The 17,306-nt window shown below is 40.8% G+C and overlaps 3 protein-coding genes across 3 annotated transcripts; all 3 read right to left on the bottom strand.

Moving 5' to 3' along the window:
* apoa2 (apolipoprotein A-II) lies at positions 1 to 1,329 on the bottom strand. Its single transcript, XM_076109526.1, has 4 exons — positions 1,272 to 1,329; positions 1,005 to 1,049; positions 354 to 585; positions 1 to 157 (listed from the first exon to the last, which is right to left on the bottom strand). Exons 2-4 carry the CDS (start codon positions 1,045 to 1,047, stop codon positions 1 to 3), a joined length of 432 nt encoding a protein of 143 aa, XP_075965641.1. The 5' UTR covers positions 1,048 to 1,049; positions 1,272 to 1,329.
* Positions 1,330 to 6,998: 5,669 nt separating this feature from the next.
* On the bottom strand, positions 6,999 to 7,592 carry apoc1 (apolipoprotein C-I). Its single transcript, XM_076109634.1, has 3 exons — positions 7,538 to 7,592; positions 7,276 to 7,423; positions 6,999 to 7,168 (listed from the first exon to the last, which is right to left on the bottom strand). The coding sequence occupies exons 1-3, from the start codon at positions 7,590 to 7,592 to the stop codon at positions 7,120 to 7,122; spliced, it is 252 nt and encodes an 83-aa protein (XP_075965749.1). The 3' UTR covers positions 6,999 to 7,119.
* Positions 7,593 to 14,837: 7,245 nt separating this feature from the next.
* On the bottom strand, positions 14,838 to 16,849 carry apoeb (apolipoprotein Eb). Its single transcript, XM_076109158.1, has 5 exons — positions 16,842 to 16,849; positions 16,503 to 16,568; positions 16,258 to 16,411; positions 15,747 to 16,034; positions 14,838 to 15,661 (listed from the first exon to the last, which is right to left on the bottom strand). The coding sequence occupies exons 2-5, from the start codon at positions 16,543 to 16,545 to the stop codon at positions 15,316 to 15,318; spliced, it is 831 nt and encodes a 276-aa protein (XP_075965273.1). The 5' UTR covers positions 16,546 to 16,568; positions 16,842 to 16,849; the 3' UTR covers positions 14,838 to 15,315.
* Between the last annotated feature and the right edge of the window lie 457 nt (positions 16,850 to 17,306).

The raw sequence follows: 17,306 nt of genomic DNA, 5'->3' as shown, positions 1-17,306 counted from the left end.
TTACTCTGCGGGCAGGTATTTGTCCAGGTGGACCTTGATGGTGTCGATGGATTGGCTCAGGGATTCGCCGACGTAGGGGCGGATGTAATGTCCGTACAGACCCAGCAATGATGTACGGGCCCTGTCCACCAAGGGACCCGCCTCCTGGCCCAGACCACTGCACAAATCAGGGAAGACAGATTATTGAAAGAAATCTCCATAATAAAAAGATTCATCCATTGCCTAGAAAAACCTTACATTTTATGTGTAAGTGTATTCTCAATAGAAATTGTGATTTCACAGAAAATGTGTAGTTGATGTGTTCAATAATACAGGACATTTGCAGCAAGGATAGTTCCTCGGTGAACACTCACGTGGCAATCTTGACGATGGCTTGGATCTCAGGCTTGGTCTGCAGTTCCTCAACGTACGCTCTGGCAGCCTGTCCACGCTCACTGGTAGCGGCCCCCTCTACTACAGGAGCAGCAGCGACCTGCAGCTTGCCGAAAGCATTCAGCAGCCTCTTGTAGAACACAGATTTCATTGCATCATACTTTTCAACTAGATCCGCCGCTGGTGCGGGAACCTGACACAGGCTCATGGAGACTGGAATGAAATCAGAAAGGTAGGATTGTTAAGATAGTGTTGTAAAAAAAAACTAAAATACAGATGGGAATCAGTCAAAGAGCATCAAGAGATGTTAATTTGAAAAAACTATTGATGTGAATTATTACTTTGGGAGAATAGTCAAAGAACCAAAGAAAACCTACTTTGCATATCTTTACAATACACCAGCCAGCCATGCACCAGTTTCCATTACATTATTGCAACAAATGCATTAAAAACATGTTAGATTTGATCATTATTCGAAAAAGGGATTGAAGAAAAATAAAAGCATTTACATTTAAAATAAGTTGCTTCAAGTGGCTCTCTGTGTTTTGTATATTTTCTCACGTATAAAGCTGCAGTTAAAAATCAAATCCATAAACTGCAATTGTTCAGAATGCATTGGTATGTTGCCTTACCCTGCAGAGCGAGGATCAGTGCCAAGGCGTATTTTGTATTCATGTCTGCAACAAAAGAAAAGAAGAAAAAAAACTTCAATTTAAATTCTCTGTTGGGTGATTCAATATTCTTTTCCAGTTTTTGACATTTTAACCCACACGATAAACAAGAAGATGAAACTGCAAACACTGAATGCAAAAATCAAATAACTTGTTTTTGTGAAATCTATTCAGAAGTAGCTTCAGAAAAGAAGCAGCGAACGCTGCTGCAGTAAGAAGAGTGATTACCTGCGGTTGAGTTGGATGTAGGGATCCAAGAAGTGACAGTCTGCTCTGAAAGTGAGTTGTCTGTAACTGGGAGCTCACATCTGGACAGGATGATATAGGGGGGGACTGCAAACAAACGTCATCTGATGAGCATACACACACCTACACACACGTGCGTGCACATGCACACTCGCACGCATGCATGTTCACCTAAACAAAGTCCAGTGAACACGATATTCCCTTTAAATATTGTATGTTGAAATAAGACTTATGTAATGTTGCTCAAATGGCAGTTTATCTGTATTCATATGGCGATGCACTTGGAGCCCTACTGATAGTACTGTGCATAGCTGTGTGTTTGCAAAAAAGTCCTATAAGTGCATGCCTGTCAAAATCGTTACGTCACGCTATGGAAAACTAACTTTTAAAGCATCTCATGTGTTGTTACCTGCTGTATTAAAATATATTTTGAGTATATTAACTCATGCTGATAAACATTTATTTGACAGCAAATCAAAATAATTTTATTATGTCTGCTCAGAGATAGATCAGAGTCAAATGGTCAGCAGGTTAACCAACCGGGACATGTCTAGACACACTGCACTTTACCCAGAGCAAGCAATGCATGCTGGGATTTCTGCTTTCACCTCTCACCCTCATAACCTGAAACAGCATCCTTGCAGGGTTGTTGTTTTTTTACAATGATTTAAACGTTTTCCTTTTTCATCTGTGATTTTCTATTATTACTTTTTTCATCTGTCCTATACTTCTAGATTTTGGGAAAGAGTACCACTTCTGCAGCCTCTAAAAATAGAAAGAATGTATTTGTTCAATAGCTAAACTGAATGTAACTCATTCAGTATCACATTCAGTAAAGTGCATGTTTATACTAAGTAACTGTAGATTGATTCTTGTCATATTATACATCAAATCATATCATGTATGTTGATTCAGTTACCTTCTGATCACATACTTGTATTCATTGCTGCCATTAAACATTCCCCCTCTCTCTCTTTGCCTCCCTTGCAGGACATGCTGGACCCATACAGCAACAAATAATATCGATTCTTTCTGTATTTGACATAACCGGCAAAGCCATTAAGACATTATCAGTTCAGCATTGAATGGTAATAATTGCAGATATGCCATGTGGTAAGAATATTCATTTATTTGTCAGCTTTCCTTTAGTTGTGAGGGGGTAGAGCAGTAATATTAGTTGCCTACAGCGGCCTGTAATTGTCAATAGTTATCTGGATCTTCTCCCACACAGAGCTTTTGAGGTTAGAGGCCCATTCAACGTAGCCGTCAGTCACTGGTTGGATGAGGTCTTCATAGTAATCACCAATCATGCTCAGCACTGGTCTCCCCATATCTTGGACTTTAGCTTTGAATTCCCTATGAGATGCACAAGTTCACAAATTAGTAATAAATAACATGGACACACAAACACATCGATGTGCACACAAACAAAATATCTCAACAATTCTGATGACTGGCAATCATTTACAGAGAGATCCAACGAGCTTGCATTAATGATGATACTGATACTGATACCTGGTTTTCTCCGCTAGCCTCTGCAGGTATCCTGGAGAGTCAGGTTGTGTTGGGGCCGGGGTCTGGGCCAAAAGTGGGCCACATGCGGCGGAGGAGGATGTTTGTCAGTCAGGAATAGCAAAGACGCAACAAGCTCAAAAATGAAAGAACTGAGACTGAGGATGTAGAATAATTACTTTTAAAGCCATACCTTGCAATAGTAAGACGAGTCCGAAAACCAGCTCTTTCATATGCATCTGCCATGAGAAACACAACAATCACCAGTTTATTTGTCATATATTTTTATAATGGTAAAATAGCACATTATGTTAGAGAAATTTTTTTTTTTTTCAACTAAGTCCCTTTTTAATAATAAAATCATCACAATATCAAATGAAACCCCTGATTTCAAAGTACGATTTGTTCATTAACATCACCACAAATGCAAAGGATCAAAGGATATTTTTACCTTTTCCTCCAGCTCTTGTCTACAGAAGCTGAATCAAACTGAATCAAAGTGTTATTGAGTCATTTTATTTGTATTAGGTGACCGCAACAGAGTGAACATTGGTCCAGATCGGATGACTATTCATCATGTGGTTTTTCTGAGAGACAGCAAAGCAACAGGTCTTTGACTAAATGGTTACAAACAACACAAAGTAGGGTTCTTCTTTCTCCCTTATTGTCTCTTAGACTGTTGTGACATTCTAACAAATACTAAGAAAACACTCTACACAAGGTTTGGGGATTAGTTTTTCATTTCCTTGTTAAATGTTATCTGTATCACAATTTGAATGGTTGACCTGCAGATCTTGAACCCTTGATATCTTTGCAAGATCAACATTAGCTGAGTTCACTAACTGTCCGAGTGCCCTTCGGATCAGATATCTCAAACCATTTGGCGGGGGCTGATATGTATCCAGGCCAGTCAAAGTCTCTTTTCTGGTCGTAGAACTATGGTTTTTAGAATAGTGTAGGGCAAGGGGGAGGGAGAGGGGGGGTCAAACATTTTCAGCCAAGCGAACATTTCTCTGGGCAGAGTCCACCACAAAATCAATTGAATGTTCTTAGGCTTCAGGCTTGCTGCATGTTCTGAATGGGAATAATGCAACACTTGTGTTGAGATTAGAGTTTATAATGACGACTCACTAACCCGATCTCACAGCTGTCTAAACAGATGGGATCGAGATATTTCCTTGTTTTTAAATAGTGTGTTTGGTTTTACACATCTGCACTGTCCTATAGTAGTGTGTTTAAAATGTGTGTGTGTGTGTGTGTGTGTGTGTGTGTGTCCCTGACATGACTGCAGCCTGCCAGTATGCATCAGAAAAGTTCTATTTATTATAAAACATGTACATTTAATAAATACAAATACAAAATATGAATACAAAATATAGACAATTGTGTTTTGCTTAGAATACAATTGTGTTAAGGGTCAAAATATTGTGTGTAAAGTACGTGTGCATATACTGTATACATTTGAACATGACAGTACCCCTGCTTTGCTGTCAGGGAGGTTGAAAATGAGACAATACTTAACATATTTGATTTTAGTGTCAAGTTGCTTTTAGTTTAGCATCAGGAAGTCAATTTTACACCAAATCCAACAATTGAAGCACAAGCTTCTTTTAACATGTACGATGCACTCTCTAATTAGTTAAATAGCTCAAAAGGATGTACTAAATGACAAACTAATTGAAGTGAAAGTGATTTAAATCTTATTTCAGCGCACACAACTGATGCAATACAATCATAGTCTGTGACCTCTGCACACAAGCTGCCTCTGCCTCCGTCACTCTGTTCTCTTAACAGGAACAGATTTCAATGAACTGGGACAACTGGTGGATTATTAACCCAGCATCAACACTGACTTTAGCCCAAGAGTTGTGAAATGCCAGAAAAGCAGCCATGTTGGCACTTGCCCTTTGGTACCAGCTATTAACACAAATAAACTATTATCCACCAGATGCTGCAGGCTGTTTTTTTGTTAAGTGATCAGCTTTAGTGCTGATTAATATGATAGCGACCCTAGTGTAATATGGTACTTTAAATCCATTAAATTGTGATCAGTCAGTGGTTGGTTGTTTAATGAACTCATCAAGGTAAGCTTCATTTTTTGATGTTCGGGAATGATTGTGTTTTTAGTTTTATATCTTTTTTATTAATGTGTCCCAAGATCCATCCATTTACTATCCACTTATACTGCGCTGGGCTGTAGGGGCAGCAGGCTTAGGAGGCGTCCAGACGTCCCCTCTCCCCAGCAACGCTTTCCAGCTCTTTCTAGGGCCCCCTAGGTGTTCCCAGGCCAGACGAGATGTTTAATCTCAGTGGGTTCTAGATCTACCCTGGGGCCTGTTAACATTTGGACATGCCCAAGAATCCTCTAAAGGGAGACGTCTAGGAGGCTTCCAGATTGGATGCTGGAACCCCCTCAGCTGGCCCCTTTCGATGTGAAGGAACAGCTGCTCTACTCTGAGCTCCCTCCGGATGTCTGAGCTCCTCACCCTATCCCTAAGACTGAGCCCAGCCATCCTACGTAAGAAGCTCATTTTGGCCGTTTGTATCCTCAATCTCGTTCATTCGGTTGCTAACCAAAGGTGATGACCACAGGTGAGGGTTGGAAAATTGATGAACTTGTAAATTGAGAGCTTTGCCCTACAGCGTAGCTCCCTCTTCACCACAGAATTCAGGTAGAACGCCGGCATCACTGCTGTCGCTGCACCAAACCAACTGTCCATCTCACACTACACACAAGACCCCAAGATGCGCCTTGAAATTGTTCTTTTCTTTCCTTTCCTGCACCCTGAAGTAAACTTCCCCAGGGAGGCTGAGCAGTGTGATACCCTGATAGTTGGGGCGACTGTGGCTCAGTGGTAGAGCAGGGTCGTCATTCAACGTCGGAAAATCGAGGGTTCGATCCCCGGCTCCGCTAATCCGTGTCGATGTGTCCTTGGGCAAGATACTTAACCCCAAATTGCTCTCATAGCTCTGCCTACGGTGTGTGAATGGGTATGAATGTTAGTTAGAGTTCTGATGGGCAGGTGGCACCTTGCATGGTAGCCCCTGCTATCAGTGTATGAATGAGTGTGAGTGGGCGATGACATGTAGTGTTAAAGCGCTTTAAGTGGTCAGAAGACTAGGAAAGTGCTTTTCAAGTCCATTTACCATTGATCATTACTCTCCAGTCCCTCTTTATAAAAATGGTCACCACCACCCGGTCTGCACTCCACAGGCACTGTCCCCGACTTCCAGGTGACTCTGAAGGGGGTGTCATCCACCCAGCCCAACAATGTCCAGAGCCATCATTATTTCAGGGTGAATCTCTCCTACGCCTGATTTTTTTTTGTGTTTTGTGTGTGTGTGTTTGTATGTGCGTGCCTGAGCCTTTTCACATAAGAAAGTACATAAATGAGATTTCTTCACATTTCTTCACAGCATAGGTTAGTTTTTCAAAAAGGCCGTTATATCTAACAGGTCTGCTTTTAAGTACTTTTCTCAAGAGGGAAAAATTAAAAGGACTTGATCATGAATAGGTTTTTACTGTAATGAAACACAGATGCACCTCGCTTTAATATCACACTGATTGTGCAGACTTGTTTAAATGACTAACTGCAAGTTTGGAAACTGTTTATGTCTGAGTAGCAAAGGTCTTTTTTAATCTTAGAATATTTAACTTCTGACAGTTTTCATGCTGGCCTTAAATTTAGTTCCCCAATTACCAAGTAAAATCAGGTTTTGCTTGTTATGTATGTTGTAAATATGGATTTATAGATTAAGGTAAATGGGTGTTTAATGTAAACAATGCAAAGAATGGAACCGCTGCAGTGTTCGTCCCTGTAAGTGTACCTTTTCTAAAGAAGTTTAAGAAAATGTATCATCTTATAAGACAACTGACCTTTCTTGTAAAATAATTAAGTGAGATAATTTGAAAATAATCTCAACCCATCAATTAGTGTATTTATCACTTATTGTGAAATGTAACAGTATTTTAGAACTCTGTGAGGGAAAAAATGTTTGCAGGGAAATAAATTGCAATCATTTATGGAGCCATACTTATATACACCACAACTGTTCATTTTTTTTATTTGTTCAGATGTTCTAATCTTCCCTCCATTAACAAATACTGATGCAAACACGGGATGTATATTTAAAAAAGAAAAATTTAATAGCACTTTTTCCACTTTGTTTCTTCAAAAAGATTATCTTCAAATGATATAAAACATCTCTTTACAGAGAGGCAATGTAACTATTTCATCTGGTCAGCATAGCAATGTGTCCTTTGAAGGGGCGGAGGGCGGGTTGTAGGCCGGAGACGTAGACGTGTCTACTGGTTCATTTACGCCAATTTGGCCTTCAAATTATCAATCTGCGTCTGGAACCAGTCCCTGAGGAGGAGAAGTAAAAAAAAACACGTGTTACACAGATTCAAAGGTGTGCATGCTCATTGATATACGTGTGCCTACTTATTTCCCGTGTGCGTGTGCGCGTTTACCGTGAGTCCGTTGCGAACTTGCTGTTTTGTATGTCTTCAAAGGTCGTCTTGGCCTTCTCAGCCAGGTTCTTGCCCGCCTCAGCCATCTGCTCGCCAAAGTTACTGAACCTCTGCTCGATGGTCGGCTCCTCCACCTGATCCTGAGCCTCTGTAGGTGAGAGCGATGGACAGAGACGGACAAAGTTACACAACATGGAAGAAGAACAACAAAAAAGGAGCAGCGAAGATATAGTATTTCATTTTTTATTAACTTGATACGTACCTGTGTATGCGACAAAAGCCAGCATCAGCACGGCAACTGCAAGGTACAGTTTCATCTTTGCTGTGAATCTCTGAGGAGGAAGGAAAAAGACAGGTTGCGGTTTATTTGTGTCGCGCATAAACACGTTTACATGGCACAAGCATCAAAAGAGAGAAGCAATGTTAAGTCTATAAGTAGCGCCCCGTACGTCAGCACCACAGCGACTGGACAGTTCCCTTTACGTTCAGTCCCTTCTTGACAATTTAATGATTAACAACTAAAAGCTTAATATCCAGCAATCTTTGTGGTTGAATTAAGTGTCGCCATGACTAAGAAATAAGTCTCCCCAGGTTAAAGCAAAACGTTTGGATAAATAGGCTACATACAGAATCTACGCGTCAACGTCAGTGCCCTGCGGTTAAGAAAATGAAAAAGATATTTTTTTCAGTTCCAAGAGTGATGTAAATGAAATGTCAAACATACCTGGTGTCCGTTTCAGAGGAGGAAAAAAAAGATTGTGTTTGAGCGTCTAAATGTGTTCCTCTTTATAAACCCACTCGGTTCTAGGAGGGTGTCGTAACACCAGACTTCAGTCATCATGTCCACGTGGAGACCTTGTGGTATCACTGCCCCCTTGATTTGGCCAGCACCGATGGAATTGCATTGAAAGATATTGATTATGATAAAGAGCCACTGAGCAAATAAGTTACATGCTTAATTGTGCCTTATTTAATGCAATACAAGAGACAATACATAAACATAACAACAAGAGGACGACAAGAACAGTGAGATACAAGCCAGCAAACGTGTGTGTGTGTGTGTGTGTCTGTGTGTGTGTGTGTGTGTGCGCGCGCGTCCCTGAGCCTTTTGAAATTAAAGAAATGACCATTAGAAAGTACATAAATGAGAGGGGAAATTACATAAATTACAAAATAATAACGTCCGTAACGTGCCGCAAGGAGCTTTTTGACTACCTCAGCAAACTCGGGGAGGGATATGAGTCTCTGCCTACTTCACAAAGGACATGTTAGGGTTCAGGAGTCCCTCAGAGTGCTCTTTATATTGCTCCACAGTATCCTCAATCAGGGTCCGCAGTTCTCCTCCCCTGCTGAATACAGACTGAGCCAAGCTTTCTCGCTTTCTGAGTATTCCAACGGTTTGCGAGAACTTCCTTGAGGCCATCCGAAAGTCTATAGTCTCCCCAAACTCGCCCCACGCTCTGGTTTTTGCTATAGCAACCACGGCAGCTGCAGCCGCTCTGGCCACCCGGTACCGGTTTGCTGTTTTCAGAGACCCCTGGGCCAACCAATATGCCCCGAGATGTTTCAATGAAATACAGCCTCAACAGAAATTGCAAAGGCAAGGCCTCCGCATTTTTTTTGCATTTCTTCACATTTCTTCTCCGCATAGGTTAGTTTTTCAAAAAGGCCGTTATATCTAACAGGTCTGCTTTTAAGTACTTTTCTCAAGAGGGGAAAAAATCTCATTAAAAGGACTTGATCATGAATAGATTTTTACTATAATGAAACACAGATGCACCTCGCTTTAATATCACACTGATTGTGCAGACTTGTTTAAATGACTAACGGCAAGTCTGGAAACTGTTTATGTCTGAGTAGCAAAGGTCTTTTTTAATCTTAGAATATTTAACTTCTGACAGTTTTCATGCTGGCCTTAAATTTAGTTCCCCAATTACCAAGTAAAATCAGGTTTTGCTTGTTATGTATGTTGTAAATATGGATTTATAGATTAAGGTAAATGGGTGTTTAATGTAAACAATGCAAAGAATGGAACCGCAGCTTTCATGTATTTTTCTGCCTGTAATATTTTAGATAAATAAATAAATCAGTCAATCGCTGCAGTGTTCGTCCCTGTAAGTGTACCTTTTCTAAGGAAGTTTAAGAAAATGTTTCATCTTATAAGAAAACTGACCTTTCTTGTAAGAAAATTAAGTGAGATCATTTGAAAATAATCTCAACCCATCAATTAGTGTATTTATCACTTATTGTGAAATGTAACAGTATTTTAGAACTCTGTGAGTGATTTAAAAAACTGTTTGCAGGGAAATGAATTGCAATCATTTATGTAACATATGGGAGCCGTATACTTATATACACCACAACTCTTCATTTATTTAATTCATTCAGTACATTCAGATGTTCTTTTTTTCCTTCCATTAAGAAATACTGATGCAAACACAGGATGTATATTTAAATAAAAACATTTCTTCCACTTTCTTTCTTCAAAATGATTATCTTCAAATGATATAAAACATCTCTTTACAGAGAGGCAACGTAACTATTTCATCTGGTCAGCATAGCAATGTGTCCTTTGAAGGGGCGGAGGGCGGGTTGTAGGCCGGACACGTAGACGTGTCTACTGGTTCATTTACGCCAATTTGGCCTTCAAATTATCAATCTGCGTCTGGACCCAGTCCCTGAGGAGGAGAAGACAAAAAAAACACGTGTTACACAGATTCAAAGTGTGCATGCTGATTGATATATGTGTGCCTACTTATTTCCCGTGTGCATGTGCACACTTACCGTGAGTTTGTTGCAAATTTGCTGCTTTGTTTGTCTTCAAAGGTCGTCTTGGCCTTCTCAGCCAGGTTCTTGCCCACCTCAGCCACCTGCTCGGCAAAGCTACTGAGCCTCTGCTTGATCAGTCAACATGTCCACGTGGAGACCCTGAGGTATCACTGCCTTCATGATTTGGCCATTACCTATGTAATTGCAGTGAAAGATACTGATTATGATGAAGAGACACTGAGCAAATATGTTACATGCCTAATTGCATAATTTTGTAAGATTTTGGTACATGCAGCACACCGATGAGGTGAATCTCGATAAAGGTCATCATCCACCACAGTGTGCAGTATCTAATCATCGTTTACAAAGAAGAGGGCGTGACTAAAGAGATCCGATGTCTCAATTTACTATCAGACATGTGTCCCTGTTGCACATTTAGTGTAAAATAACGTCACGATATGCTCAGCATCAATGACGTCAATAGATAAGGTGTGATGTGATGCAGGAGGAGCATAGTTCAGCACTGATAGCATTATAACCACTAACCTGACATATTTGGAAGCTCCTTTGGACCTAAGCCAAGCACTCTGTGTGAAACAGCCTTATTGATGACGGCTAACTGAGATTTTTGATATCAAGGAACTGGACTGGACTTGACTGTCAAAATAAAAAATAAAAAAAGTCATGTTTGTCAGAATAATACGCATCATGTAGATTTCTGATGAAATTATAATTTTTCACTTCCATAGTTGCATACTTTATACCTTTGCGGCAGTGTGAGAAATATTCAGATGCTTTACTTATGTTTATGGAGGAAAGCCGCACTAGAAAAGTACTGCAATACAAATAAAAGTACTGCAAGTAATTATCACGCAGAAGTTTCAGTGTTATATTATTATAATATTCAATCTTTATTATTGATGATTCAACATGTAAGGCTAATATTATATTTGGTCGAGGTGGAGCTAATTTTAGCTGCTTTAAATACCTTAACTACTTTAATTTGATCAATAACAATGCATCAAGGCAAGACCAACAGGAGAAAACGTTGTTTTTCATGCACTGATCAATTTTGAGATTTAGTGCTATTTTGCTTCCATAACATCTCTTTAAGATCGAGGTGGAAAAAGAACATTCTAAAGGTGTTTATTTTTCTACACTTTGTCTATTTGCCTGTGTAGAGTTCTCCTGAATTCAACAAACATTAGCATTAGACAATGCCTCATTTGCATTTCAAAATAAAATCTTAGAAAATTTGTAATCCAAAAAAATGTTGTGTTGATGTAAGTCATAACTGGGGAAGTTTCATTTTAACCTATTCACCTGTAGTGTTATACAAAATATATGGAATTTTACAATATATCTTTAAATGCCGTTTAAAAGATATATTTCTTTTCCTCATACTCATACCAGTTTCATTCCTGTCTATATTCAGAAAGTTTACAGAGAGGTTTGTTCATATATCAGTCATAGCCTGATTTATACAACATGCAAAAAATAGTGTAAGTAATCAACTGGGGAGGTTCCATCGTTAAATATGTTAACCTATTCACCTGGGGTGTTTCCCTTTGATGATCACACTTTTGTAAAAATATCCCTTTAAAAAGTAGCTATGTCTTTCAAATAAATTGAGTTAAATGTTCAATATTTAACTTTGATATGTAATTGAATATAAGTACAATAACTTTTTATTTCCATCTTAGTAGCTGATTGAATAGTATCCGAAGACCTACTTTTTTAAAGGTATTTTGTTCATGGGGCAGAAGTCACTAGCTTTCACTCTCAAGCAGACTGCTTTCCTGGAATGTCCTGTTTTGTTTCGGTGTAATTTTCCATTTACTTCTCTATTAAGTACCCTATTGCCTCACTTGATGTCTCTTTTATCCAGACCTTCCCTTTAAAAGGGAAGTGAGTCAGACAAAACCCTATGTGGTCCATCTTGTAAGTTAGCATGCAACAGAACAACAGTAGAGTTGGTTGAACTGCAGTAACCCTGTGACCTGAGTAAGAACCAAGAAGTCTGTGTCTGATAGTTTGATATCTGTTTTCACACCAAGTGGTCTGCTGCAAAGGGCCGAATGCCTATTTGATGCGAACTTGATCTATAAGGTGCTATCGCTATGATGAATAGCCTACAATTGAGTTAAATGAGCCTTCACATGCCTCAACACCCACATATTACCTCTGAAAGACTAAATCGCCACCTCTTTTGTCATGAAGTGGCCAGTGGGTTTAAGTATGAGCCTGTGCTTGCGTGCATTTAAGCTCCTCTTGAATAATTGTAGGAGGCATAGGGCGTGAAAGTGCACGTCCTGCGTGCTCCCAATTGGCAATAACAAGCCTACAAAAAGGCTGTTTTTGTGTTTGGCCAAGGGCTCATGTGGTGACTGATTTTGTGTGCCAGCTCTGAAGGGGAGGGGAAGGATAAAGGGGTTGCATTAAGAGGGAAAATCTCTGTATGGGGTGTTTTTGGAGGGTTACTTGCAGTCATGGGCTAGCTAGCACCTGTTAGTTTGCTAGACGGTTTTTTTGAGTTGCTGGGCAGTACTCACAGCGCAGACACCCTATAGGAACAGACGGAGCAGAAGTGCTGATCTGGCAGGATGCTTGTGGTTTTCCTGTTTTTCCAACCATGACTGATCCGTGCAACAAAGGACAGTTTAAAGTAGGAGTTTCACTTGTCTGTTGTTCGTCAAATAAACACTGGTTCCTGAAAGAAGTGATGTCATCGGGGACAAACACCCACCATGGTGTTAGTCATTCTTTCATTTTACATGCAATGACCTTTAACCCAGATAGAAAAGGGTAAACATGTTTTCTTGTAACAGAATGAGGCTGCTTGTAGAGTAAAGAAGCTTAAATGAACAAATAATTGACTTTCAGAGACATATCAATGTCAATTAACTTTGCATATCTCTACAGAAACATCAAATTCCAAGCCACAAGTCTTTAAGATTATTGTTTTGGGCATTTGCCTTTATTTCTGTTAGCGTACAACGAGTTAAAAAGGAAGTGTGAGGACAAGGGGGGGGGGGTCATGTTCAATCCAAGTGTCCAGTCCGATTCGAACCATGGATGTTGATGTTGCAGTCCCATGCCAACTCAAAATCCCTAATATAGCATAATCCAAGCATTAATTATATTACATTGATTCTCTAATTGTCAGTTCATGTGATCTTTATGAATTAATATTTCATTGTTTTATCTTAATTCAGACACCTCAAAGTGGTTCTTAAGCAGTTACCATCTCCTTGATTTAAATTAATCTCAGAAAAATGTGTGTTCTGCTCTTGAAACTCACAGCATTTGTGTTTCTTTATGAAGCAAATTAGGTTTACTTTATCTTCCAAAACAGAAAACACAGCTGCAACTTTGTGCTGCATGGATTCAAACGGAGGGGTCAGGGGATAGGAGAGGAGATGAACAAGGGACAAATGGTGTCCTCTACTGGCCTCTGCTCTATACTTCAAAGGAAAAATCCTGCTGAGTTTGAGCATAAACTTTTCTTTGTTTTCATTTGAGGAGTGACTGATCTGAGTTTAGGACATTCATCACCATCTCTTCCCCTGAGGCGATCCAGATGTGTAGCAAGCTGAAAATCTCATGAGTTGGGTCCTTTGCAACCGCTATAGGGTCGTAAAGTTATGTTTCTTAATCACCGTATGACCTGTCAGAAAAATGAAAAGTACATTTAGAAAGACCCATACTGAAATTTTTTAATTGATCTTTTCTGGCCATTTTTGCCTTTCTTTAATAGCTGATGGTGAGAGACATGACATGCAACAAATGATCCCCTGCCAGAAACAAACATAGCAGTTCAATGATATGCATCTTAACCGTTAGGAGGATGCACATGCTTCCAAACATATGCTTGCATGTGGGCACACTCTCTACAAACAGCATCTGTGCAAATATGAATACCTCTTATTGACATGTCTGAGCAAAGATGTGTATACAAACGCACTGAGGCATGGCTTATAATGTAATATGGGCCTAGATAAAGGTAGAAATGATAGCGTCAACATAATGCGAATTCAATCGAGGGCACAGTGTGTTCCCAAATTCCTGCTTGGATCAAGAGAAAGGAATCTGGGAACAGATCTTTACAAGTCTGGACTAGCAAAAGTGCAGGCCGAGGGTTGTGGGGTTTGGCTGCGTGAGGAGTGCTAATGGAGAAAGGGGGAGGATTGGGGTGGAGTACAGAGAGCACGAATAGTAAAAAAATAAAAAGTAAGATTCATTACTTCTGTAGGAACGGAAAGACCCAATTCAGCAAGGGGTGTGGTCAAATAGGCCAATAACTTCCTATAAATGCAGTTGATTAGTCCTGTCGCCTTATGCAGCAATTGCTAATGTAATGGGTAAAGATGAAAAAGTTTATTAGAAGTTGCTCAGGATGATATTGTTATTATTTAGTCATTCCGTTTATCTAAGACATCTTTGTGAAGTCTCCAATTGTTAGTGTAACTGAACCTCTTCTTAAATAATAGATTACACTTGTGTTTGATCAGAGACATGAACAGTGGAAACGGAGCATGTTTTCTAAGTTCTTTATTCACTCAGCACTGTTCAGCACACAGACAGTGTGCTGAACAGTGAGCAGCATGGTGGGCATGTGACACACAAGGGACACTAAAGTCAGACTAAAGAACAGACAGGCAGCATTACAATAACTGATGCATCAAGTTTTACATTATTCTTCTGTGTGAAGCACAACAAGAAATGCAGAGAATACAGAAGGACACTTTAGTGGTTCACCTAAACCCCCCCCCCCCCCCCCCCCCCCCCTCCAATCTTTTGATCATAATCATTATTCAGTGCATTTATTGAAAAGAAAGACACTTGTGCTTGGTGCATTTAGGAATGATATACCATGCCTATGAGGACAGCAGTTATGTGTACAACCAAACGCAATGTAGGAAGCTCAATACAAAACGTTGGGTGGTGGGTTGACAGCTATAACGGTTAATTACCAGTAGAAAAGCAAAGCATATTACCAAAAATAGTTTCCTGTTCGTGTATTAAATGCTGTTACTGACTGGGATGCTTGTGTTCAGTGATCAAGGGAGGTGATAAGAGAAGAAAGGGTGACTATGCAGTCCAGAAGCCAAACAGACGTTTATCTGATGGCTGTTCTGTAAAAGACGCACCTCATCCCCCTCCTTCATCTCATCATCCCCTTATCCTGAACAATAGAGCACCCATATGATATCATCAGTAACTCTCAACTCCCACCTTTCCCCCAGGGTATTAAGAAATCAGAGTCTTTCTTTAAGAAGTGGCGGTCTCCTTGACCTTTTCCATGACGTTCTCAATCTGCTCACGGATCTGGGTGGCATAGGGGGAGATCATCTCGGTCAGTTCGTCGATCCTGCCTTCCAGGGAGGTGCGCAGGTCCTGGACGGTGGCCTCCAGCTGGGTCTTGATGCCCTCAGCCTGGCTCTCCAGCTGCTGGCCCAAGCCTTCAGCCTGGGTCTTCAGAATGGTGGAGATGTCGCTCAGCTTCTTGTTGGCGGTGTCACTGGCCTGCTGGACGAAGGGCTCAACATTCTCCTTCACGGTGTCGAAGTTCTGGGAGGTGCGGGACTGGATCTCACCCAGGTAGGTGGCCACGGAGCTTAGGGGGAAAAAGAAGGAGACATTTAGATTTCATGCAAAGAAAAAAAGTTTGATAAAGTGTAAAACCCTTCACCCCCACTTACTTGCGAATCGCCTCAGTGTCCTTGTTCAGGCGTTTCTTCAGCTTGTGGCTATAGGTGCTGATGCGGCCGCGAACATCATCGGTGTTCTGCTCCATCATGGTCTTGAGCTCACCCAGATACTCAGTGCTGCGCTCCTTGGCATCCAGCATGTCTTTCTGGAGTTTGTTGGCCAGAAGCTGCAGGTCCTGAGACAGCTGTCCAGTGGAGGTATCGGTGTAGGGGGTCAGCTTGGTATTGATGTCATCTCTGTATAATGCCAGCTCTGCCATGCTGTCGGTGATCAGAGTGCTGGAAGCAGAGGGACAAGATGGTCAGACATGAGGACAAATTAGGATTGTAACTACAGTTCAAGGTTGTGGGTTAGCAAGATTCAAGGTTTGGAAATGAGACCAAGAGAAAAGTAGGAAAGGGACAACATTGGAACATGTGGAGGTACTGAAACTAAGGATGTAGTGAACAAATCCCTGCCTATTGAAAACAAGATGGCAAGAGAATGATAGAGTGAACTTACTCTAGCTCCCTGGTGAGCTGAGAGGACTTGATCTCCTCCACAACTCCATCAGCCTTTTCGTTCAGGTCAGAGATGTACTGCCAGAAACGATCCACAGATTCCTCCCATCTTATTGTGGTGGCATCAGCCTGGCGCACAACACGGGCATTGCAGCCTGTCATGGGCACATTGGAAAGGTTGGATGAATATACAAATCTGATAAAAGAATTAGTGTTGTCAATCCTAGACCAAGTTAGTGCACTTACCAGTGATGACTGCGAGAGCAAGGATCAGAGCTACGGCCTTCATGGTTGTTGGATAGACAGATACTCCTGTGAATTAAAGAGGGGAAAGATAAGCAACACTGCAAAGGCATGAAGCAGAAATGCTACAGTTTAAGCACAAAATGTTTTTTTTCTTTTTTTCTTTAAGAAAAAGCTCACTGTTTTAAATAAATATAGTATGGTATAACTGAGCAGTATAACGATGTAAAACGAGAAATACTCCAATTCTAACATGGATAGAATAATCAGAAAGACGTTTCTATAAACGGGTATTAAATGAGAACACACTATCTTTGCACGCCGTGCGGTCCTGACACTCACCTGAGAGGTTGAGCTTTCTCAGTGCTCTGTGTACGGTGACCGCCGGTTTTTATACACTGGCAGGAGACTGTTGCGAGGGGGAGGGGGAGGGAGGGAGGGGGCAGGCGGAGGGGGGTGGATGCCCGCGAGCATCCACGTGGTGATGATGATTTGTCGGCACAGATTCCTGTTTTCCCTCCACGCAACCTTTCACCAACACCGCGTCCGAAGTTCTCACAGGTTTATATTGTGTGAGGGGTTGATTAAGCAATCTGGATGTCACAAGAATAACAAGGTGAAAGTTTCACGACCGTCATGAAAAATACGTCTTTTCTTTTCACAGCGTGCAAAGCCTGAACAACAGTGAACCTTACACGTGCTGCTGTTAGAGGTAGAAAGTAGAAAATTACAAGTTACAAGTTTTTTGCTGAGGCTAATTTACTTTTTTCATTATTCTCAGAGGTTGGAATCGTTTGCATCTTTTAC

Source organism: Anarhichas minor, unplaced genomic scaffold (assembly GCF_050575085.1).
Source record: "Anarhichas minor isolate MPS153535 unplaced genomic scaffold, ASM5057508v1 ptg000041l, whole genome shotgun sequence".
Taxonomy (NCBI): Eukaryota; Metazoa; Chordata; class Actinopteri; order Perciformes; family Anarhichadidae; genus Anarhichas; species Anarhichas minor.
This window is presented reverse-complemented; position numbering and strand designations above follow the sequence as displayed.